General features: G+C 44.8%; 1 protein-coding gene across 6 annotated transcripts in view; it reads left to right on the top strand.

Annotated features, from left to right (window-relative positions):
- Nucleotides 1-25,677, top strand: part of KALRN (kalirin RhoGEF kinase) — a 518,343-nt gene that overhangs the window by 411,051 nt on the left and 81,615 nt on the right. For 5 of the 6 annotated variants that reach the window (XM_054830972.1, XM_054830978.1, XM_054830973.1 and 2 more), the window contains exons 34-35: nt 5,034-5,063; nt 6,603-6,849. In XM_054830972.1, the coding sequence (XP_054686947.1) occupies nt 5,034-5,063; nt 6,603-6,849 (277 nt within the window). The remainder of the gene's footprint in view (nt 1-5,033; nt 5,064-6,602; nt 6,850-25,677) is intronic. The other variant, XM_054830974.1, reaches the window with a different exon arrangement.

Genomic DNA, 25,677 nt, shown 5'->3' with positions numbered 1-25,677 from the left:
CTAGAGCGACAGCTCCTGGATCTGTTTCAGGGCAGACAGAATCAACGTCTAAGCGGTCTTACTCACTTTTTTTAATCTCTTGATAAGAATGCAAATGCCATTCTTGCTCCTACTGCCTCTCTCATCCTCTTGAAATAGGCTGTTTATGGTGACTACACACTTCTATCCAAAACTGGCTGTCATCCAAAACCAGATGGGCAGAAAGCCTAAGAGCAACAGAAAACTAGCAATTTATATTAGGATACAGTGCCGCACCACACAGAATGCTTTGTTTAAACTAGCAGAGCTCTGTGTCCTATTGAATATATGTAAATAACCAGCTAGTATGGATTTCTACAACGGTGTTGGCATATTTCAAAATACTAAAATACACTGAGCAGCTCCTCTGACCTTGATAGATTCATTCTCCATTGCTGATTCTTTGAATGAAAATCAGATGTTGGCTTGAGATTTGTACTGCAGAGTAAACAACTTCTTACCTGCCTGAAATATATTGGGTTTTACCTGCATCTGTAGATGCTGTGCACTGTTGTTTCTGCTTCTGAATGTGATTTTATGATTGAAAAATATACTGAAGGGGAAATTGAAGCATTTTAGGAACGGAAAAAGGAAAAGGACTTAAATATGAACAAATGATACAGCAATTTTAATAACAGAGTACACTGGATAATTTAGTATAGTGAGTTGGGCTGGGCATGGTTCTTTATAATCTGTTTTTAAATGGCTTAATATTGCATGAGAGGATACTTGTGTGTTACATACTGACAGAGCATCTTTGGCAGTCGCAAGCCCTTAGGCCAGACAAATGACAGCCTATAGGCTTTGGCAAAGGTATGGCAGCTTGAGCTTACTGTGGTTTCAGGCAGTGTGATACTCAGAAGGAGTTGATACGTGACAGATAGGTGTAATGCACGGACATTTATTCTCCTGTTCTCTGTTACTACTCAGTTGTGAGAAGGGCATGACCAAACTATAAGTATATTTGGCTATGGGATACCCCCCAGGTATAACTGATCTGTGTACTTCACATGGCAGTGAGTGGCAATGACTGGCAACGAGACTGCCTGAGCTGTGTCATTCCTCAGCATCCAGCCCAGGGATTCAAATACAGCACTGAGCCAAGGGAACCGCTCAGGGACGCGCAGCATCTGCCCCAGGGCTGGCTGCGGGGAGGCAGCAGCATCAAATCCCTGGCTGTGGTCCTGCTCACAGGGACTCCCATGAGCATCAGTGTGATTCCCTGACAGAACAGGTATCCAGGTCATCTCTTATGTGGCCTCACATGTCACAGACCACGAAGTGATTCACAAGCCTCTAACCAATTTAAGACCTTAATTATGAAAGGACTGAAACATTAATTATGGCACTGTGCGACAGGAGGGAAGACCAAGCACACCAATATTTTACACCCTTGTAGAAAGAGACAATTGAAACGCTGCTACATTTGCTGGAGCTGCTGGTATTTATTCACTTATGCTGATACAACCACCACAGTATCACTATTACCAGTTCTCCGCCTCTCAGGGCTCGAGTTCATGTGTTAGAACCAGTGTGAGATCCATTGCGATTTGCAGGATGAACCATTTAGTTATCCATTTAAGAAAGGCCCGAGGAATCCTCCTCCAGACACCCATCTCCCAGATTCCTGCCCATCCTGTTAGAGAGTTATTCATTCCCACTTTCCTTTCAACTGGAGTAGATTTAGTAGTACTTAAGATCTATTTTAGAGGGAAGGGAGGACAGCCTGTGACCTAGAATAGAATCATAAAATAGTTTTGGTTAGAAAAGACCTTTAAGATCATTAAGTCCCATGTTTAACCTAGCACTGCCAAGTCCAACCACTAAACCACGTCCCGAAGTGCCACATCTACACATCTTTTAAATACCTCCAGGGATGGTGACTCCACCACTTCCCTGGTCAGCCTGTTCCAGTGCTTGACAACCCTTTTGGTTGCCAGAGGAAGCAAGGCTGAACACCAGAGGCATATTTATCATACCATCAGGTCTTTTCTATCTGCGGTATGATAAATATGCCTCTGGTGTTCAGCCTTGCTTCCTCTGGCTGCTGCTTTGTAGTTGAAAACTAAACAGATGCAGCAGTGGTCATGCACACACACTGTGACTCAGGAAAGACCGTCTGATGGTAATCCTGCACTAACTGGTACCTGCTGGTCCCTGGAGCTGAGCTGGCTCCTGCACTTGGAGCAAGTGAATGCCCCTGCAGCAGGATGTGACCGTGCCTGGGATCACTTTGGTGGCTTGCACTTCACCCTCCCATAGCTTACAGGCACTCGGGTGTTCCCAGAAGCATGTAAGTCATGACAAAACTCATTCACCAGAGTCAGTGTCTGACACAAACTGCTTGCGTCGCTGCCCAGAGGTTAATAATGGGCAATGTCCTGTGGTAGAGAGGGGAGTTTTCAATGGCTGCGTGGTTGAGTCCCTGCCTGCACTGGTGACACAGGGCAGGGCTCTATTCTAGCTCAGATTTGATCTGCTTTAGAGCATCCTGATGAAAACACTTACACACTGACTGCACAGTGATGCTTTCTAACCCAGGAACAAGTGAACGCAGAGGATGGGAGATGGTTTGCTGGTGGCAGGCACCATGGAGACAGGCTGGGGCTCCTGCTAGCTTCTCTCAGGACATACAGCATGTTCACTCCGGACTGCTTGGGGCCCTCCTGCTTCCTCATTACATTTTGCTGTTTGTTTCTACCATTTCCTTTTCTTCCTGAGTTTAAAGCTATTGCTTGCTGTGTAATTCATTAGATTTGTCCCTGTGTCAGATCTTTCAGTTATGCCTTGTGCTCTGCAAAGACATGTTGCATTGTTATTTTTATTTTAACGTCTCTCACCGATCTTGTTGTACCATGCACAGATTAGACTGCTGTCTGGGTTTTAAATATATCCTGTCAGGGGCTTTAACGGTGGTTTCTGTCACAGGAATAATAAAAGTGAATGTTCGTTGTTAAAATATGAAGCCATTTACCTGTGAAGTTCAACCTTAAGGGCATTCTCTATTTTCTTTCTCTTTCCAAACCAAATGCAATATGTGTGAGAAACCAGCAGCCCATCTGTATTCCGATTTGCATGCTCCAACATAGAGAGAAGCGCGATGTACTTCTCTGAGATTGGAAAATTACTCTCTAAAAACAAATTAAGCAACTAATGGCTTGAGGGATCACTTCATAGGTGAAAGGATTTCTGTCATTAGGAATCAGATGTATTTGCATTATTCCTCAGTGGCTTACAAATTCTCTATGAATTAGTACAGTATAAGGTTTCTAGAGAGATTATTTTGCTGTGGGTTAATTTGGTAAGTAAGTGTTCTTTGCGGTGTGGCGGTATGTAAGACACAGAACAGGCATGGTAAATATTTGGAAGTCCTTGGGCAAAAGGAAAGAGCTCCTTTTCTGTTCTTTGTGGCTGGCACCTAAAAGTGATCTGCAAGCTAAAAGGGAACCTGCTTAATTCCTCCTGCCAAAGAGAAGATCTTTCCCTGAAAATGTATTCTTTTAGCAGCGGCTCCAACCAGTGAGCTGGGGCATGGGGAAGCCCTGGTCCATGTTTCCATCCAAGGGATGTTGGAGGAGCAGGTGATGTAAATTCATACAGCTTCCAGGGAGCCAAGGGAGGTTGGTTCCCCCACTCACACATCAAAGGTAGGCTTCTAAAGTCAGGAGGGTGAATATCTCCCCTGCTGAGGAAGAGCTTGATCACACCAGGTGCTGAGCAGCTTCTAGAGGGGATGATTACTTCCAGTTCTCATTATATTAAATAGTTATTTTTAATGAATCAGAGAAAACAGGAGCTCGTGGCTAGGTGGTGCCTAAGGGTCGTGGAGCACACCTGCCTTCTCTGGGATAATGTTTACAGGTGTTGCCCTACTTGAAGCATCTGTTTGTATCACAGCTGTTCAGTTATTTGAAAAGGGATTGGCAAAGGCCTGCGATAGACTGATTTTAGGTCAGCTGCCCCTCAGCTCGCAGTACGAAGGGCAGCGTCGCAGGTGGGGAGCTGCTTAGGGCAGCCCTTCCCAGGCTGATGCTCCCTAGGGAGTGCCTTGTTAGTCCCAAACTTTCCCAGTGCTGTCTTCACCAGGCCTTTTTCCCTGGAATATTGCAGGGCTGTTTCACTCTTCCTTCTTAAGCAATAGAAACTACTTATTTTTCAAAAATCAACCCAAACCATCTGAATATTTTTTTAAATATTCTAGAACATCCTCTGCCCATGTTATTGGAAGTGATGGGTCTTGGGATCCTGTTTGAACCAGCTTCTTCATGCCCAGACACCCCACATCATACTTAGATAAGCAATTTGAAGACAAGCTAGAGTTAATTCTTTATAGCAAATTAGCTTGCTGTGTGATGGCAAACACGGACACCTAGTGGTACTCGAGTGCAGGGCATGTAGATGCTTTAAATTAATCTCTGGGAAAGAAGTATATACAGCAGAGTATTTGTTCACATTTTCCCCTAAAAGGAGAGATTTGATTATCTTCAGAGAAAATATCATAGATAGCATAACGGAGGGGGATAGAAAATTTATTTAGCAAGGAGTAGTGGAAAAATTAGGGGAAATTCATGCCATTTGGTAAAATTTGTCAGTGTATTTACCAAGAAGTAATTGCGCTTTTTCTTGTGTCTTAAATATCTCATACCATACCCGATCAGATACCGTTTTGGATCAGAAACATTTTCTGCTCCTCAAATTAGTCCATAGCAAAGAAACATCAGCAAATATTATAGCAATATCTTATTATTACCATGCCTGTGAATGTTTCTACTCCAGTTATGGGGAGATTATGTCAGCGTGATGAATGGTGGGTTTGCTGATAAGCTGCATAGCTAGGTGCTAAACTGATCTGTCGTGTGCTTTCACCAACCCACTGAGCTCCTTCTGCCAGGATTAATGCGAGCACTCTTTCTGAATGGCCTCGAATGGCTGCCATGGTTTGTTTTGTTTGTTTTTTCTATTTATTTACAAATAATCTTTCAGAGAAATATTTCCTTCTTCTTCCCCAAATCTAGCATTTCGTCTACGGCAGAGACACAGGACAGGTGAGAACCAGTCCTTGTCCACTGACCCCTTTCTGTAACTGTAAATATCACCCTTGTGAATGGGATTTCTTACACATCTGCATTGGACACATAAACCCCTACGCCACCGAGTGGGGAGACAGGCTGTTCCCATGGGAGTGTGCATTCAGGGCTGCGTGGGCTAAGATAAGGGATTTTGAGATTGTACCAGCCGAAGATCGGAGTCCGTAGACATGAGTGTGCTCTCCTCAAGGGTCCCCCCATTCAAGTTGATAAGCAGATCCCAGTTCTCATGGATTTCACAGAGCTACTCAGCATCTTACAAGATTTCTTCCAATTCAGTTGTGTTTACAAGTAGTTCCTTTAAAAACATTTTATAATATGCTTCGGTTTAGCCGCATATGCTAAGAAAGTGAGATTTATGGTATTACACTGTTTTGAATCAGCTTGTTTACTATTCATATCTTAATAACTTTTTAATCAGTGGACTAATTTCAATCAAATTTGACACTGGAATAAAGGACCTCAAAGATCCCCGCATGTTCCAGGGATGCAGGCAGCACGTAGAGGAGAAAGACCCAAACGAGAGCCCCTAATGACAGGCAGCCAGCAAGAAATCCTCACTGCAGAGGAGCAGTGAGAAAGATTCCTCGCACCAGAAAAACAGATTTGTGCTCACACCTTTTTAGGCATTAGAGAGTCCAACCCCAAGATCCAAATTTGGGCAGTCACTTCTTCTGTTTTGTTCTGCTGTATACACAAGAGCTTATATATCCAGTCTCTGGTTATATGGAGACTATGATTAAACAGAGACCAGTATTGTTCATCGAGAGTCACAGGGTGTGAGGCTGAAAGAAAGCAGCAGGTTGCCAGCACTCAGTACGGAAGTAAGATGATACATTTATTCTTAGATACAGATCCTGGAAGTCAGCATATAATCAATCATTCTACGTTTATATATTTACACCTCTGTTTTCCATCAGAGAGCGTGGGAGGAGCTTTTCTGATCTGCCTGGTCAGGATTCCCTAGTCTCCCAAGAGGTCCCTAGAGTGAGTTTGGGAAGATGAAGGCATGTTTCTTGTCTCGCAAGAAACTCGTAGCTGTATCCTCACTGCACTGGTGGCATGAGGAATGTGTCTAGCTCATGCTGTAGAGGAGTGAGCTGGAATTTGTCCTGCTGCAAGGCACAGCACCGAGGCAGCCTGGGCTATTGCCAGTCTAGAAAGTCACCTCAGTAACTAAAGCAAGAAGAAAAGCAAGGTTTCTGATGGACACCCACAGCTAGAAAATTCACCCACAGCTAGCATTCAAAAGGTTACTGGGTGGGTAGCTTTGATTTCTCACTTTAGTCCAGCAGAATCAGTAAGAAGTAAAGGAAACTAGGGCCACAACATGTTGAACTTTGACAAAAGAAATGATTAACTTGGCTTCTAAGGAATACAAATCCTATCTTTGCCAGTGTAAATATGAAGCAAAGATGATTGCCTTCATCCTACCCTCTCTAACTTCTATTCCTGTTCTTTTTTTTTTTTTTTTTTTTCCCTGTTGAACCTGGGCAGTTGTCTGGAGGGTGTGAACTAACTGTGGTGCTCCAGGACTTCACAGCGGGCCACAGCAGCGAGCTGAGCATTCAGGTGGGGCAGACGGTGGAGCTGCTGGAGAGGCCAAGCGAAAGGCCAGGCTGGTGTTTGGTCCGGACCACGGAGCGGAGCCCACCTCAGGAGGGTCTGGTCCCCAGCAGTGCGCTCTGCATTTCCCATTCGCGCAGCAGCGTGGAGATGGATTGTTTCTTCCCTTCAGGAAAAGGTAGGCAACAGTCCGACAGGTTTAACACTGTTTCAGATTTCCCCTTTTGTATCATGTAAGTGCAAAGCTGCTTGGGCTGCTCTTGCAGTCGGCATGGGTCAAAGGCTGTCTACTCGTTAGTGAGTTTTGTTACCAGATCTCTGTGAATCGGCACAGTGCTAGCCTAACTCCATTTCCATGAATCAATGTTTGTACATGTGCGTCTTTTGCTGTGTGGCAATCGTTATTGTCTTGAGACGCTGGATAAAAATAAGAGCTTTAAACGACAAAGGGACTGTTTCCCGTGCCTAAAAGCCTAGAGGGAGGAAAAGTCATGTTGTATATACACCCAGAATGTCCCAAATTGTGGATATGTTATTTTCTGAGTGCCACAGTGCACACTAGTGCATGGTCTTTTAGTATATCCCTGCTGCCTGTCTGTTACTGCAAACAAGCCGCCAGTGAGTAGTGGTACACTCCATTGACTCGTGAACTGGAGACATTGTATGTAATGGCACAGCGCAGTGGGGAAAGAATCTTTTACAATTAGCTTGCAATGAAACACATCCCTGATATTATCCTGAGAGCTTGGGCTTCACCTGCAATGAATGGTGAAATATTGTTTGTCTCTGTGGTGTCTGTGGCCCATTTAGTTGATGTTCTGTTCTAAGCAATGTGTGTCCCACGTATAGCATCCATATAACCAGGCATAGGAGACGCTCCAGACTGATAGACCAGAACTGGTTCAGTTCAGCACGGTCACAGCAGGTCCCCTTCTGGTTGTGCCCCCGCTTTTGGCCACGCACAACACAAGTAAGGTCCAGGGATAAAAGGTTTCTGTCATCCCACTTCCGACTTCAAGCCTACAACCTGAACTGGCTTTCAAAAAAAAAAAATTCCCTCTGCATTAAGGGAAATAGAATTTGATCTGTTCTTGTTTGAGCACGTTAAGCTTGGTGGTTTTGTTTGTTTTGAGAAAAAACATTGAAATCGGGCTGTAGTCTGTCCTCGCTCCCTGCCTGCACTCCCACTGCAGAGGCTGGGAGTGGGGCACGCTCCTGGGACAGAGCAGCATGGTAGGGCCAGGGTCTGCAATCAGATTTTCCCTTAAAGAGTGGTCTGATCCAAACCTGGTGGAGGAGAGCTTGGTTTTTCCTCTCAGGCGTGATCCCTTCAGCAGGTCTCTCTTGGTTAGGTGCTTCCCCTTGCCCTGCTTTGTAAGAGGGAGGAGGTGAAGGCAGTGCTGGCTGGCTGTGCTGTCTGCAGTGCAAACTCCAAACCTGTCACGCAGTTCTTAGATCCGCTGCCGCCTCTCCTCTCTGCCGTGTGCCCGGAGCCCTGCCCTGCTTCTGCTGCCACAGGAGCCTGTCCTGGTCCTCACCTCTCGCCTGAGAAGCACTGCAGTTGCTTACTTGCAAATTAAATCTGTGAATAAACAGAAAAGTAAAGCTGAAAATCAGCCTGGTCTGCGTAAGAGCAGTCACTGCCTGGCGTGACTCATCGGAAGCCGGAGACGTGTCTGCTGGGTGCATGGTCCAGCAGTCGGGCTTGGGTCCTCTGCTGAAGGACACTGTGAGACACCACTCAAAGTTCATTTGACTGCGCAAGGTTGTAGAGCTTTTCCTCAAATGAAACAAAACTAAAAATTGCAGGAGTAGGCTGTGGAAAGAGAGGCAGGAAATCCTGAGGAGGATGGAGACAAGGTGCAGGGGCTGAGGGCTGGCAGGGGACGTGGGGACTCTGCTTCTGGCATGATTGCGTGAGCTTCAGGCGCAATTGCACTGCAGGTATGGCATGACGGGCGCAGTGCCAGGCTGCGGCTGGTAGACCAGAGCCAGCTGATGCCTGGAAGCCACCAGGCTGTGTCAGCACAGCACCGAGCCTGAGCTAACACGCTTTGCCTGCTTGTGGGGCAGGTTATCTCACGTAACACTCTGCGACCGCTTCCAGGTTGGACCTGGCTCTTGTCCCATCATCTCCAAGCAGGTGCAGTGAGTCTGGGTCTGGCTGGCTCCAGCCGTGTGTTCGTGGCCTTTGTATCCTTATATCTCTTTCCTACTCGGCCTCAGTTTTCTTCCTGCACATATCAAAGCTGTACCAGGGAGCCTCAGTATTAATGGGATCTCCAGAAGTGCTGCTAGAAATAATATAAATAACCACCCAATCCACAATTTTGGCCAGAGTACAGCAAATAGGTTCTGTGTCTAATCAGTTCTCCCTCTACTAGGAAAACAGGAAATTGTTTAAACTAAATGAACAGATGCTGGGAATAAAGAAAGAGGGGTAAGTTTAAAGTTGAAAGGGGAAAATGCAGTAGCCACTGGAAGAGCCTGCTGGTCTCATGAGACGCTGGAAGGATTAGCATGGTAAATGGCTTCTGACTATTCAGATTCGTGTCCTCTGCTTCCAGTAGCTTTAGGCATGGTTTGAACTCGGAATCCCTTGGTCCAGGCTTGGAAAATTTCTGGCATTTCTCTACAACCCAAAATAAAGGCTGGCACATCTTATATCAACATCAAATGGTGTCCCCTGTCTGTGTCAAGTACGTAAATATACACAGTTGCAGAAGAGTAAGTTAATAGCTGAATTTTGCTGGCAGTTACCAAGATAGATAATTCCTTGCTTTCACAAGCACTGTGATTTCAAGAACAGAAAGTATCTATACTCAAAACTTAACATTTCTAATAATAGCATTTGCCATCTATGATAGAAACATGCAGAGTTTTGACAAGTATTAAAACGTAGTTACATCTGCTTAGTGGGAAATGGCAAATTACTGTGTTTGGCCTTATTATAAGTTATGGTGGACTATAAATGAAAATCATGTGGCTCCAGAAGCTGCCTACCATCCTTAAAATGAATGAGGAAATAAAGTAATATATCAGGCAACACCTGAACAGATGAAGGCTTGAAAGATATGGTGGGATCACCAGAACATTTTGTAGAGCATCAATGCAAGTCCTTGTCAAACAAAAAACTAAGCCTTTTTAAACAGCCTCACTGAAAGCCACTGGAAACGTAAAACCAAACTTCACAACTGAACATGTGCTCTGGCTCTTCCTCACTTTTTTACACTATTCCTTTGAAAATAGGTGATGAATCAACATAAAATATTGCAAAAGGAAAAACGTGGTGTGAATATAAGAACAAACCCGAAAGAGAACACTTCCTACCTTTTGTAATCAAATATCTTTACAGATTTCTCTTGTCGATCAGTAAAAGTGCAGAGACTTTAAGGACTGGTCTCCCAGTCTTCCGTCTGACTGCTGGCTGTGTTCCTTTGGAGGATACACATTTGATTTTTTTCATGACTTGACTACAGCTCAGAGCCCAAGTATAGTCCTGCCTGTCCTTCCTTTCCGATGATCTGACAGTGTTTGCAATTACCCTCTGTAACAAGGCGAACAGGTTTCTGGGATTCACCTTTTGCAAGTGATTTACAGATGACTGCGTAAAAGGAACTCGTCTGCAGTCTCTGGTACTGTACTTGAGAATTTGTGGAATGGCTTTTTTTCTGACTAGGAAGGAAGAAGACAGACCTGTGACACTAGGAATGAAGCTCTGTTTGAACTATCCCACGTGGCTAATTACAGCAAAACTGTGACTTTTATTCCTGTCTCTTTTACCGTATAATTGAGCTCGAAGGTATTAAGCTATAAATTTCAAAGTAAGAGAGAAATCCACATGGACAGAAAGCAGCTTAATGACCTAGCCAATATTCATTAAGCACACTGCGACAAGCAGATTCCTAATGTCAGCCTGTTAGCTTTGACTGATTCCAAATTTGAATTTGGCCCATGAAACTTTTAGATGAACTCTTGATCTTAAAACTCTTGTCCTATGACCCCTCACCCAGCATTTGTCTTGGGACATCAAAGTCACAGTGTAATTCAAAGAGTAACAAAGGCTAGTTCTTGCAGTAATTTTAAGCAACCTCCATCACTAAAGGAAAAACAAAGGGTTAAAAAAAAATTAGGGTTTTATGGCACTTGTTTTGGACTGATGATATGTGAAGGGATCCCGTTCAGGGCCCCAAACCAGATCCTGCCCACAGGATACTTGTGTCTGGTACATATCTCTGGAGGAGATGAGGAATATATTTTTTTAAGATGCTATGCAAACATCTTGCTGTGCAGGCAGATGGCCACTTAACAGCAGGGCTTTGGTGGCAGTGGTGGGTCCTTGTAACAGAGCAAACTGAGAAATAGCTGGGTCTCTTCCAACCGAAGAGGGAATGTAGGTCTCGCAAGGTGTATGGTAGCAGGGTGAGCATCTCGCCTGCTCCTCCCAGCTGGGTCACATCGGCCACGGTGACAGCTTGCACATTTAGGGGGTCACCTGTCCAATCCTACAGCCAGAGAGGGCCTGTGGCTGGTAGGTGCGATGGCAGGCTGGGCTGTGAGAGAAGGCAGCAGAATAAGGATTTAACGAGGCTGGTGAGAAGAAGAGTGGTATCAATGAAAAGAGAGGTCACTCTGAGACCTGCGTTTTTGTGACCACTCCTTGTGGGAAAGAGCAGATCATTTCATGGATTAGTGTGCCAAGCTGGTGAGGCTAAAATGGCTCTTGTTGGGGTTGGAAGTCTCTCTCCTCCAGTCCGTGATCTCAGAAGAGTGATCTACATAGGGAAAAGCATAATTGTTTCTTCCCATGTCTCTGTTTTTAAGAACATCTTGGATTTTAGTGGGGGAAAAGAGTCTAGGCTGCTTTTATTGTGTCCCTGTTCCTGTTGAGTATTACATTGCGATCTGCATTGGCTCATGCACTTTCTCTGTTGTGTTTTAAACAGTCTCTGTTGTGAAACATATTCGATGGTAATGATTCCTGATGTCCCGGGGGAGCTGTGTGAGGAGGATTCGGAAGTTTCAGTGCACTGCATTAAACCTTCAGTCGTCCTTGTAGAGGCTAAGAAATTGTTTTTGTTTTTGAAAGTCTTAATGAAGAGCAGGTGATTAAAATGTTTGTAAGGCTCTGAACTAAAGGAAACATTTCATTAGGTAACACAGTTAATTTAACTGGCACATAAACAGGTCATGGGGTTTCAGTTAGGCAAGCAATGTTCAGGCTCCCATTGTCAATATAAATATGCAGTATTTAAATAAAAAAACAAACCCTCACCTCTGTTCCTAATACCGTTCCAACAAGGGTGTTCAGAGTCAAAATTTCATAGTATAGCCTGTCTTTCAAGAGAGGTTACGTGGACCCCTCCTGCTGGCATTTAGTGCCTCATGGCATCCTCGTTACAAGTTCAGGACATGACTTACACAGAAAAAACACATCAGGGAAGTTTTTGCTGTGTTTTCACTCCTTTTCAATTATGACAGAGCAGCTGGAAACAAGTTTGACTAACCAGCGTGGTGTAACATGGCAGCTCTCTATGGACTGGCACCCAGGGCTGCTGGGGCCCAGCTTGGGACTACTGCTCTACCTCAATGTACAAGAGTGGCTCCATGCAGTGGTGAAAGGAATGGGAATAGAAAGATGAAAGAACTCCAAACTACTTTGCTATTTCAATCAGGTCACCCTTTCCCTTGTGTTTTCTCCACTATGTCTCCTTCCTCTCTCTCATCAAACAATGGCTGTTTTCACTTTCGCAGTCCTTCACAGCTTCTCCCCACCATATTGCTCCTTTCTACCTCAGTGGGCAATGTCTGCCCCGGTGCTGGACAGCTGGTGATGCCTCTAGTAGTATCTTTTGATCCCAGACCTCTGTGCTTTCTCCTCCTTCATAGTCACCCTGTGGAAGAACTCAGATACCTATAAAATGTTTTCCATGCTTACACCTTCTCCTGGACTCCGTTACCTGAAAAATAATAAAAAAGAACAAATATTTAGCAATAGTTGGCAATATGGGTGATGAGATCTGACTTTTGTTGTTTCTAAGAGGTAGGCCAAGTCAAGCCTGAGAGGATGAGCAATACCTGTGTAGGGGTATTGATGTCACTATGACTGTAGCTCTACCAGGGATTTTACCTGTTGGGTACATCAGTACATCAGGAAAACAAAACTATACTGACAAATCCCTGCACAGTCAAGGCCTAGAGGCAGCATCAGTCCAAGCACCGCCTGAGTAACTAGATAAGCTGGGCACAGCCTGACCAAGCACAGCAAATACTTGTCCTCCACGGTAAGTCGCAGCAGCTGCAAGTCATGGATGCAGATTGTATGCAGGCTGCTGGAGCCATGTTCTGATGGCTTGTGAATACCTGTATTTCTCTGACTTGGTTTTTCTATTTCATTATTTTTTCTTCTTTTCAGTATGGCATCACTAGATATTTAAAGCTAGATTCAGCCATGTGGACTTGTTTAGGATATATCAGGTACCAGTAAAGTCAATTATACTTATTGCTTCAGCTGCTCTGATATCTAATCAAAGCAAAAGGCCTCCAGGGCTCTACCTGGAACTTTATTTTTGTGGAGAAGTACAATTTTGATGAATGCTTTGATAAAACAGGAAAGGCTATTTTGGGGGAAGTTGCTTTGCTTTTGTACAGTGGATTTTTATTATTTTAAACACAGGAGTCTTTGTTTAAAAGAGAGAAGGCCTGCAAATTTTGTTTACTTTGCCTTTGCTTCCCCTTCTGACGGGGTAAAACTTTATCCACCTAGTCCCCTGTCAGCTTAACCCCAAGTTTCACTGTACAATGACTGTGCTGGTTTTTTATCTGAAAAAGAAGAAAAAAAAAAAGGTGGAGGGAATTTAAAATGCTGTGGCCAACTTTGCTCATCAAGAATGCCAAAGGGTCTGGCAGAGAAACTGGGAGGAAACTCATCAGTGGTGCACAGAGTGCTGTAATCCGCACGAACTGTGATCACAAATGATCCGATCAGGATTAGACCATCGATGCTGTAATGTTTGGATATGTCACAATTTGTTGGGCCTGGTTCCCCTTATTAATGTGGGACCCATCTTACCTGCATGTCCTGCTGCTTCTTCCATCATTTTCATAGGTCACCCCCCCGCTACATCTGTGCCAGGAGCAACTTGGGGAGTACAGCACAGGATAAAACTGGGCAGAATTCAGTAGCTGCTATTGCATAAAGTCAGGGCACCTGAGCTGAAGGTCCCTTCTGGCATTACAGTCTCTGACAGCTTTATTATTGTGCAACTCATGCTCAGTTCTCTAATGCGTAGCTTACAGCGCCTTTGGGACCTTTGCTTAATTTGACTGGGAGGCTTTCAGAGAACAGGGTTTCCTGGTAGCAGATATCATATTGATCACCTGTATCTCGTCATTAACATACTGGCACCAGCATCCCAGGCTGTGACTGAATATGGAATAGAATTGCTGCCTATCAAAATAATAAATCAGTCTGGTTTTAGCATCAGATTAGTCAAGGCCAGCTAAAAAACAGAGAAAAACTGGCAGAGACACCCTAATAGTGGTCAAATGGGAAAGATCAGCAAAATTGTAGTGCAGGATGTTTCCAAACTCTGTGTGGATCTGTAAGAGGACGGAAACATTCACATTGCAAAAGAGCTGAACGCTACTCTCTGCGGAAGGAAGTGACAGCCATCATGTATCGCTGTTACACAAGCTCCTGTCAGCACTGCGCAGAGTGGTGCTCATGAGATGTCTATTTCCAAAATGAAGAATCTTCTCACTCAAGATAACGGGTCACTTGTTTCCTTTAGATATGCTTGTCGGTTTGCTGGAGAGGCAGTTTTTGGAAGAGGGTAGTGTTACTTATTGCAGCGCTTCTGTTTTGTGGAGAGATGATGGTACAGCTGGCCGGGCAGACTGGGTCTTCCTGTGGAGGAATGGAGCTGTAGGAAGGTAGAGAGGGAACGCAGCTCTAAAGAGGCTTCTTCTTACGGCCTCCCTGGACCTTTTCCTTTCTTCACTTGCCTTATTTCTGTCTGCCTGAGGTGTTGAAAGTAACATTAAGGGAGACATGGCTAAGCATTTTAAGATGAGGCAGAGAAGGAGAATTGAGTCACCGAGACATAGCCATGCATGCTTCCAACTCTTTGATGTTTCTCTAAGACTCTCACGTCCTGCTGAAGTTTGCTTGTAAAGTCGCTGTTAGAAGGCATTTTCATGCTTCCCCATAGGAAGAAAAAAAAAAAAGTAACACAGAGTCCCTCTCCGCCTTAGGCTCAGGACTGCATTTCTTCCCACAGCTTCTGTGGGAGACCAAGGTCATAAATTCTCCATGCCCTCCTGTGTCTCCTGCCTACCTTCTCAGCCTTCTTTCCTAGGTCCAGCCCATGCTTTCCAGGGCCAGGTTAAGCCAACCCAGATATTCAGGGCTCTGTGCAATGGGACAGGGTTGTGCTCCTCAGCGCAGGTGTTGAGAAGGCCCAGAGCACCCCTTTCCCTATCCTGCAGAGAAGCAAGAACCTCCCGCCTCAGCTGAAGTTCGCTCACAAAGTCCCTGCTGCCAGGACCTAGCTGCTTAGGTGAGGGGTGGGTGGGTGGCCACAGCCCTCTCCTGGCCCCATGAGCCCTCTGAGAGGGGACAGTCTGAGAGGACTTCAGCTGTGCATACCTGGACAAACAAGACTGCACTGGTCCTATTTTCCCAACTTGTCTTCAAAGACACGCTGGAAAAGGAGTCTTTAATTTTTATTGCTCACATATTGATATCCCAACTGTTGGGACATCGCAAAGGCCAAAGACAGTTCTTCTGAGTAAATACTATACTTTTAATTAATTAATTGAGACAGTTTCCTGGAGTAATGTGGACTGTGCAGCATCCCATACAGCCTGGGGAAGACCAGAGGCATCTTCCATAGAAAGGACCCTAAGCCAAGAAAGGCCTGTCCTGCCCAGTCCCCAGCTCTCCCAGTGATCCCAGCACATGTCCATTCACAAAATGGCTGAGCTGAGCCTTCCTTTGTGTCAGAGCAGCGAGAGGGGCCTTTGAAGGGACTCCGCAAGAAGTGCTGATTGAGTCTGAGCAATGGTTGTTCTACTGAGAAAGGACTCGGGCTCCTGCTGTGGTGCTGAGGTTCAAGAGACCAGGTCAGGTATTATCCAAGGTTGTCTGCACAGTTATCCAGGGGAGACACCTACTGAAAATGGTCTGAATATAATGCCCGTTTCTTTTTATTAACTGCATTATAGATGCCTTCTGTTTCTTCTCCTCCTTGGAGCGGTGGTACCTCCATGCATTGCAGACGCCAGAGCAAGCAGGCGGAAGACAGAGTTCAGTTTGTAGCGTGAGGTTTTATTCTAGCTCTGACCTGAAGCCAGGAGCCATAACATCTCCACGCCTCTGCCCCACTAGTGAAAAACAAGCAGCCTGGAGGAAGGGTATAAAAATAGCTCCTTGAGTAAAATCTATTTCCTCTGTATTTAGTCGTGTGTCTTGAAATACATGTAGCGTGGTGGGAAGGGGGGAGTTGTTCTGTAGCACTTGGCCCATCGAGCTAACAGGAAGGTCATCCTGAAAGAGTGACGGGACCGTGTGGATGGCTTGCATCTTGTGTTTCCTCAGAGGCCAGACTAAATTTAGCAGATTCACAGATGGACATCGGACCGTAATCCATCTGGGACTGCGGGGGGAAGAGCGGGAGCTGGGTTGTTTGCCTAGGCTTTTTGCTGTGTAACCAGCTTCGATGAGCCACCATTCATTATTATGTTCCTCATGGTTTTCTGCCTTGCTGAATATGCTGTAACTTACTGCCTGATCCTTGTCCCTGAAATGTTTAAATTTTAAGCATGAAGGAAAAACAAACTGCTGGTTCTGGGTTCTTGCCTAACATCCCTACTAACTTAATGTCAAACTGTGGATGTGCTTTTTAACAGCATCGTCACAAAGGTTGGACCTGTAACTGGTACTTGCAAGAACTGCAGTAACACGAATAGTAATGATTGATGATTTTGGCTTCCCCAAAATGTTGCCTCCTCACTCTTTCAGCTCCCAGACAGTTAAAGGGACTGATCCTCAATGCAGTATTTGCACCCTGCAAAGCCTGTACACTGCTGGGCTGGTCCTTCCGTTGCTAATCTTAAACAAATATTTTATGAGTATGTTTTGAAGTGAACTAGCTCTGCTAAAAATCCCATTTCCCTGACCAGTCTAAGCCGGAGATAGGCAAACTGCAATGCAAAGCACATATGTATTAAATAATGTATTTCAAGTAATTGAAATTATGTTTCTGTATATCTGCTTCAGCACACTGCACAGATTTGATATATTGATCCTGACACAAGAAGCCTGATTTTCCTGTCATTTACGCAAGCATTTTGTCAGAGCAGTTATTCCCAGGTTACACATTTTGCAAAAGAGCCTGAACCAATGTCAACTTTGCTTAGTTCAGATTAATCCCAAATTCTAGAAAGTAGACTTAATGTTATTGTCACTATGATGGTCTAAAAGTCTAGGGCAGGAGGTTATTTACATAAACGCCAGTGTATTTTTTTCCATTCATATTAACTGGTCTCATAAAAGATATTATCTCTTCTTATAAAAGTTGCCTTTTAACTCCAGAATTGCATTTTTCTTTTCTTTAAGGCACAGTCCATACTTTACTATATTTTCTTTAAAGCAATTTAAATAAGTCTCTCACAGTTCAGAACGGCTAAAGAACAGTTCCCTTTTTTATTATAAGAGGTTAAATCACTCTTGTCTTTGGCTGTCCTCAGCATTTATTAAAAGGCTCTATTTTACATATGTAAAATACATACAGATTATCCAGAAATGCACTGAAGAATTATTGATTCTGCAGAATTGTAATGCAGTGAAATAAGTATTTTCTTTCTTTCTAGAGTTTGCAAAATACAAATTACATTTCCAGCAGTGTAAAAAAAAAGAAGAGGAATAATCGCTTGCATATTGCAGTAAAGGTTGGGATGGCATTTTTTTCTATTTTCTAGACTAGGGAGGAACACTGAAATCTTTCAACTCAAGATACACTTCTAAAAAATATTCTTAGGTCTTCATACATTTCAGTTTTACTCCTTCCAGATTGTACCCAGCTCTATTTTCTCTGCAGATTTCATGTATCTTCAGTTAATAGCTGCATTTTGCCAAGGAATATATACTCAGTTTCCTTGGAAATCTATGGCAATTGCATTCAGGTATCAGAGAACAAATTCTGGCCTTAAGAGCCAAATGGCATTCTTCAGAAAAGCACTGAAGAATTTATTAACTCTGCAGGACTCTTACTCAGTGAAATAAGTACATTATTCCTTCCACTGACTGCAAAAGTCAAATTAAGTTTCATGCAGTGTGGAGAAATCAGGGTGCTCTTGCTGCAAAGGAAGGCCACTCTAACCCATGAGAAACCTTAGTAAAAGCTTAGTAAAAAAAAAATGTTTTGTGCATGGAAGGTAGTTCAGGCTTTACACCCCAGCAGTCTTCATGGCCGTTGCACATCTCTTCGGACACATCTGCTGTAGTTGTGCTATGCACACACAGTGCTGCTCCACAGGCCAACTGCTTTGGACATAGCCTTCCCCTGGGAGGTTCTGCAGTGTTCAGTCTGCTACAGCCTTTCCTTATTTCGAAGATGTGTCTTTCTGCACATAAAGATGCAAAAATGCACATTCCACTCCCCATTGGCTTGCTCATTGCCATCATCAAACTTGCTACGGGACATGCAGACGCAAGAGAGATCAGCGTGATCTCAGCAGCAGCGGGGGCTGGTGCTTCTCTCTGCTGAGCAAAAGATAGCCGGCCAGATGGAAGGACCTGTTTTGTCTCGCATGGGGAGGCTGAACCTCTCTGAGCATCAGCCATGTGTCCTGTGCCTACCCAAGCAGCCAGGACCTACCATAGTGAGTGGGATCACTGAGACCAGGAGACAGTACAACAGGTCAGGTCATATAGCTTGAGGCTTTTGCACTAAAATCTGAACAATAAAGACAGGAGAACCAAGGCAGATCAAGGAACCAATCTGGGCTAAAATGAACTACTTTTTTTTTTTTTTTTTCCACCCTAGGTTAATTTTAACCTGGATCTGTTTGTGGACCAGATTCACTGTGAGGCTGCACAAACATTTCTGTTGGCACAGGGGAAGTGGCAGGAAGGAGCAGGCACCTGGGAGAGACAGAAAAGGCAACAAAGGGTTTTGGCAGGGCTGTTGGCTCTTGACAACTCAAAGTGCTCATGGAACTATCATGTAATGTGGAGCTGAGAGATGGGCTGAACGTAGGAATTAAAAAATACTCCATGACATCATGTACTTGTCCCTCTCACAGAAAGACAACCGTTTTTTCTGTCTTGCAGTGACTGGAAACGCCAATGTGTAAAAGTCCAGCTTTTGGCAATGTCTGATAGTACCGAGCAGAAGGAGGATTTCTAGAGTATTTGGTGCTAGACTAGCAATCGCTCATTGACGTTCCCTGGAGCAGCATTTCTGTACAGGACATCAGCAGAAATCCTGCCTGGCAGAGAGCTAGCATCCTAAAAATGCCAGTATTGGTAGTATGTGGACAGTAAAGAATGAAAGCAGGCAGAGGTGCTCCACACTGATAAAAACAGAGGGGTTGTTTTCTAGCCAGTCATTCCACCAGCTGATAAAAATAGCTTAAAAACTTCTTTTTTTTAATTCTCTGCACAGCAGGCTGCCTGTTATGTGTGCCCTTGTTATTTATACCTGCCATAAGTTTCAATAACAGCTTTACAGATTCCTTTATGCTTGTCTTAGATCTGGTATTGTAAATCAGAAAGCTTTGCCATCCTAAACGTTGCCTGGTAAGAACTCCTCTGCGTTCTTTTTACCCTAGAAAAAAAGGGAAGTGGAAAATACAGTTAATGCAATCATTTGGCCCAAATGAATAAAAGCTTTTACAATAGTGAATTTTATTTTAATTCCAGTCCAAATCCTCCAGACTGGCCAAACAGAAAATTTTCTCTCTAACTAGCAAATGGTGTGTACCAGTTTTTTAATTTTTCTTTTACCTTGCCTTGAACCATAATTGTGTTGGATAATAGGTGGGGAATAAGCGATGAACAGAACTTGCAATTTTCTGCAAAACATCTCAGGAAAATAGTCTGAATACTCTTCCATTAAAAACAAAACAAACAAACAAAACCCCAAAACCCAAAAAAACCTCCCAAAACCCCCAGGTAACAACTTAGTCTAAGGAAGGAGAAATGCCATTTAAAGAGAAAATTAGCTGTGGTTTCTACCATCTGAATAGAACAACCTCAGGCAAGTTGAGACAGGTAGGTCAGGAATACTTTTGTAACAGTATTAGTTTGTAGCTGCTAAAACAACAACTCACCTTTGTCATGCACAAGTGGATGAGGCTCCTGTTTGTCTTGGAAAGCAGACCACGAGGGGCTGCCATAGGCTCATGATTTCCCCACTGAGGCCCAACACAGCAAGACAGGAGCCAAAATATGTCCAAAAGGCAGCGCTTTAATGCTTTGTGTCTTCCATCACTGGGTATTGCAATAACTCCCAAAGATATGTCTCTGCTCTAATGGAGATAAGTGCTTCAGGAAATGAACACAAAACCTGCTTTAAATTTTGATTTCACTCTTTTCTGCTGAAGGGTTGGGTTTTTTATTCTGACCAGTAGCTTGTTCAGGATGTGTCCACCATCCAGCGTAGTTCTCCAGCAACCAGTTAGTACCATACTAACATAATGTGATACATGGCTCCACTTACTGGGCCTCTAACATTGAACTCGTTTGTGAGGTGAGGCTCTTTGCTGCAGCCTCATCTGAGCGTAACCCATCTGGTGGTACAGCTGGTGGGTCAGACAAGTCCCTTCTGCTCACACAAGACCTTGCTGAAGCAGTAGAGGCAGTCCAAGGGGCAGGTGAACCTGCACTGAGGTCTTGGAGGAAGGCAGCGGGGCAGGACTGTACGGCAGCTTTTAACTGTTTTCTTAAGCACCTCACTGTCGGCAAATGGTTATTGCTTAGGAAGAGGCTGTAGATGTAGTGGAATTGGTCCTGTGCCCAGGAGACCAGAGGAACTGGACAACGTAGGAATCAGAGTTAGGCTGGAGGCTGAAGGGCCACATGTGTTCTGCAGGTCTGTTCTGCTCCTGAGAGCGGGTGAAGCTCTCCTAGATCATACCTATGTGAATGTTTTGGGGGCTACTCTAAGCTCCCTTGGAAACAGACCGAATCACATGGAAGCGAGTGTATGGATCTTATTCTGCAGTCTGCTCTACAGCTATCCACCTCATGCTGTTTATTTGATGATCTTTTTAAGATATTTTTGGGGATAAGTCTCCAAGCAACTTGTTGTTTTTTGGTTTTGTGGGCTCTTCCTTCTTTATAGGATGCAGATAAAGAAAAAAGATGGGTTGTAAATTAGGAAAGAAAGTTAGGCTAGTGTCAGTAGGGGACTTCCGATGTTTGGGAGAGGTGGGTTGTGCAGTACATCAAGGTGAGGTCCATCTCAGCAGAGCAGACAGGTCTGGCTGTGGCCTTTAGGGCTTTATGGTAGAGTTGGTGGACCAGGATGCTGTTTGGTTGTGACAACTCTTCTAAGTTGCCATAAACCCTTCCCGTCCTGACGTCTACAGCAGAGGGATCAGGAATGATATATTCTAACATTTGCTGAACATATGCCTACATTGCAGTTCTGTGTGGAGTCAGTTTGTGCTGGACTGTCTATATTTCTTCTTAAATTGTTTGTTTTAGCTAGTTGAGAATGTTCTTTTTTTACCTACCACTGTGCTGAACTGAGAAGCCAAAAACCTCTCCTTGGAGTTGTGCTCCCTTGCGCCAGGAGGGAATATGACTGTATTTATTTATTTATTTATAATTTATTTGATCTGTTTTAATACCCAATAAAGTTGTTGTTTTTTCCAACTGGCATGACAAGGCTCTGGCTATTTTTAAAGAATGTGGTTGATTTGATTTAATCTAATGAATGTTTAGTGCTGTTGAAAATAGCTGGAGCCAGAGCCAAGAATAATGTACTGAAATGTGCTGGTTGAGCAAGGAGTGTTTCACTCTGCCAATCTACTTTCCCTCCAATTGTTCAGATTTACCTGGTTTTTGTAAGTAGCATTTGCAGGCAAGACATATTGATCGAGGTGCTTTTTAATACTAAATCTAAAGGCCAATAATGTCAGAGCCGTATTCTGCCACACTCATTTCAAGACACATCAAACAATAACAGCTCTTCTTGCTGTTCAGTGTAGGATGTCTAGTCTCTGTTTCAGACCACTTTGAAGGGAATGTGAAATGCTAATATCCTTTTAGTGCACACAGGAAAATTGAGGCATGAAATGGTCATTTTTTTTCCCCTAAAGTCACTCAGAAAGCAAGTGGGAGAATCAGTAATGAAACTAGTCAGCTAGCATCTGCTGGGCTCCTCAAGCTGCTGTGTAACTCTTGATTTCTCTATGAACTGAAACAAGACCATAATCAGAAAACAAGTTCTGCTAAGTCCTTGCTCCTGGTGTTTCTCACTGACTGGTTCTCGGGATGTCCGTGTTTACTGTCCTGCCTGCACCATCCAAATTGCTCTGCAGGGGTACCTAACTCGCTCTCTTAACAAAGTTTAAATTTCATGCATGTCCTTGCCCTATCTGAGTATGTCTCTGCAAGTCATATCACATATTTAAATGATGTATTTAAAACTGTACAAATCCATCTTCCTTTTGCCATCCATGAGTTATTTCTGTTAGATAGTTGGTCTCTTATTCCTTCCTAAGAAATAAGTAGCTAATACTTAAGCTTCATTGGATTAAAAAAATAAATCAGCCATCATACATCTTACTCTGTGATAGTGGTGCCCATAAGGATGGATTTTCTGCAGAGATCACTTTACACCCTAAAGCACAATGTAGGATTGACTTGCATAAGTAATGAACAGATGCTCCTGACAGCTATTACATTATTCATCTCTCTATATGTGATGAGGGGAAGGAAACATCACCTGTTACTGTGGGAGAAATGTTGTTGCTGCTGTTCTGCATCATAGACCTCCAGGGCAATCTGGGCCAGGAATTTCTGTTGACCCAAATGAAGCCATGCCAGTTTACATCCGCTAGTGATTTAGTCATGTGTTTCCCTCAGATAGGCCCCTTGGTTTATAACCTAAGAAAATGAAATGGCTGCTGCAGGTATGAGGGAGCACTGGAGACAGTATAAAAAGTTGATGTGTTCCATCCTTCACCCCAAAATTTGCACAAGAGGACTGAGTAAAAGTATTAGAACTTATTTCCCCTCTACAGCAAAAGTAATTTCTACAGACTCTCAGATTTCATATGCAAGCAACTCATATGCCTGGGGACTTTCTAAAGGTGTATTTAAGAGCAGACAGGACTAATTTCCTCGTCATCCTGACATTAGACTGAGATTACTTCCCTTCCATCATCTGCATTACACAGGGCAGCACACTTGGCCCACAGTGCAGGCACACCACTAATAGCCTTAGCTTCAGGTGCACCAGGGCAGGACCCTAAAATTTTCTGAGCCACTCCACTGCAGATAACAGCACTTGTGTTTGGAGCATGGTGCCAGGAGATGTTTCCTCGAAGAATTCCTGTGACTCAGCATAGGTTAGAGCAAGGGAAGGAATGTTTTCTTTGCCAGGGGATGTACAGGTTATTTAGGGACCACAGAGTCACACATTAATGCACCCTGTCCAATAATAACATGAAAAATATGATGCGAACATAGGAAGTGAGGTTACGGATCATTTCTGGTGCCAGGCAAGTGCCTCCTCACCTAGGGCAAATGGGCTCTGCAGATTTTTTCCCGCTTGTGTGATCTCTGCAACACTTCTACTTCCTAAAGGCCAAACTCCCTACTTGAAGCTAAAGGCTCAACCCGGTTGGCAGCATAGTTCTCACTGCTGCTGGTGACAGAAGTCTTCCTCAGCCAGGGCTGAAGCTGAGCTAGAGTGTGCCCATAGCATGTCTCCTCTTCTGCTTTATAGGAGCTAACCAATATGATGTGATTATTAAGAATATGTCTTTCAGTCTTATTTTGTGAAGTATTTATTGCATGTATAATTCATCAGTGAGTATGGATAGATATACGTGGGTTTTAAGAGTAACTTTTTCGATATAACCTTCACAATATTGCTAGAAGTGTAGATTGGGGGGCTGAAGAGGGGGTAGCCTGCTTCCCCCCACAATAATGACTTCGATTCTGTTTTAATTAAGCAAACAGTTTTTCAGAGCTGAAATTGCACTTTAATTATGTTTTAAAGTTTGGCTGCAATTACGAGACCTACAAACTTCCTTCAAAACCCTCCTGAGAGTCTCAGCCTTCACCGCCTCAGCACCGTTTCATTGACACTTCGCCCCCAAGCACTGCTTTACTGCTGCGCCTTTGGCGGAACACGCACCGCCTTGCTCAGACGCTCCCGGAGCCAGACGAGCCAAGCTCTGCGCTCCCAGCAGCGCGGCCGGGTTCTCCCTCCCTCCCTCCCTCCCTGCCTGCGCCCCGCCACGGCAGGCTTTGCCGCTAGATGTCCCCGCCAGTCCCTCCAACCGCTCCGCTCCGGGGCCGCCGGGGCCGCGGCCGGCGCGGGTGGGGTCCCGCACACCCCGGGCTGCTGCCGCCGAGATGGGACCTCGGAGCTGCCAGCTTTTCCGAGAACGGCGGGAATTTCGGGGTGAAATGCTACTTTTAGGATGTTTTCTAGTTTCTGAAGCAAGCAGTCTTAAAGGTTTTCTTATGATGACTTTTACAACGCACTGAGAGCAGGGCTCCACTGTGCTGGGTGCTGTGTAGGGACCCGGCGAGGGGCTGCTCCCACCTCAGAGCCCGTATCGCCCGCCCAGGCAGCCGCAGGGCAGAGGGCACATGAACAGTGAGATGGCACTGAAAAGCACATTCATTTTATCCCTTTTTTTGTTTCTTTGTTGCTCAAAGCAGGCTGAGTTTTAGGTGGGAGGCAGCTAGCCCACAGGGCAGAAGGTGGGCATGCTGTGAGTAGGTTAGAAAAGAGAGATGCAGTGTGAAGCAGAAAGCAGAGACGTGAAGAGCTGCTTTCTCAAAAGAGCCCTGCCACAAGTCTCCCGAGTCACGTGGAGGCCCTAAGCCCATGCCTTCTGACTGCCTGGCACTGCAGGTAGCCAAACAGCCACCTGAAGAGCTGCTGCCCTGGCTGCCGCAGCAGGGGCAAATGGCCTATAGGGAAGGGAGATGTGCCAAAGAGTGGGGTGTCCTGGCTGGTTTGTAGTCCACCTCTTCCTTCTCCGGCTGTAGGTGCGGTTTCTGCTTCCAGTGAAACATATTATCTCCCTGCTGCAGGCACAAGAGCTCTGAGTGCACCGCGGAGACATTCCCCCAGATAGGCAAAGCCCCAAGTCAAAGAAAGACGTGACACACAGCAAAGGGGAACCAGAGTTATTGTTCCCTTCATTCTTACGTATTGAAAAGCATCTTGGTGCTCAAGGGCATTGGCAGAAAAATTTTACACCAGGCTTGCTATGAGGTTGCCAGCGCTTCCAGTGAGGCTGTAGTCAAAGAACAGTTCCTACAGCGCAGCCAGAAGCGAAGCAGGAAGGTTTCATATTTGCAGCTGCAGCCCTCACCTCCTGCCCAGAAATGGCCCTTGGCCCCATGAAGTGTCACTTACTCCAAAGCTGTTGCACAGCAAAGCCTTAGTCCAGATCACCAGTCAGTGGCATCGGTACAGCCATGCCTGCTCAGGCTGATGTCCTGGCGCAGAGGCACAAAGCACAGCACATCTCCGCTCTGCTGTTCCCTCTCCCTATGTATTTATGCCTGGGAGAAGCAGCTCACTGGGTTTGTTCAGCTTTCCATGCAAGAGTGCAAAACTATGATGCTGCCGCTCTGGAATCCTGCCCGACCTCTCCTACCAGCTGCCTGCAGCAAGGCTCAGGACGTTTTTGGCACCTCCAGTTTTCCATGCTTTAGGTGGGAAATCCTAACACAACAGACTGGCACCTTCCAAAGCAAGCTGTGCTTCTGGATGTCAGGCGTATTGGTCCGTGTGCCAGA

The sequence above is a fragment of the Grus americana genome, chromosome 6, assembly GCF_028858705.1.
Source record: "Grus americana isolate bGruAme1 chromosome 6, bGruAme1.mat, whole genome shotgun sequence".
In the NCBI taxonomy this organism is placed as follows: Eukaryota; Metazoa; Chordata; class Aves; order Gruiformes; family Gruidae; genus Grus; species Grus americana.
Note: the sequence above shows the minus strand (reverse complement) of the source record. Positions and strands in the feature narration are given on the sequence as shown.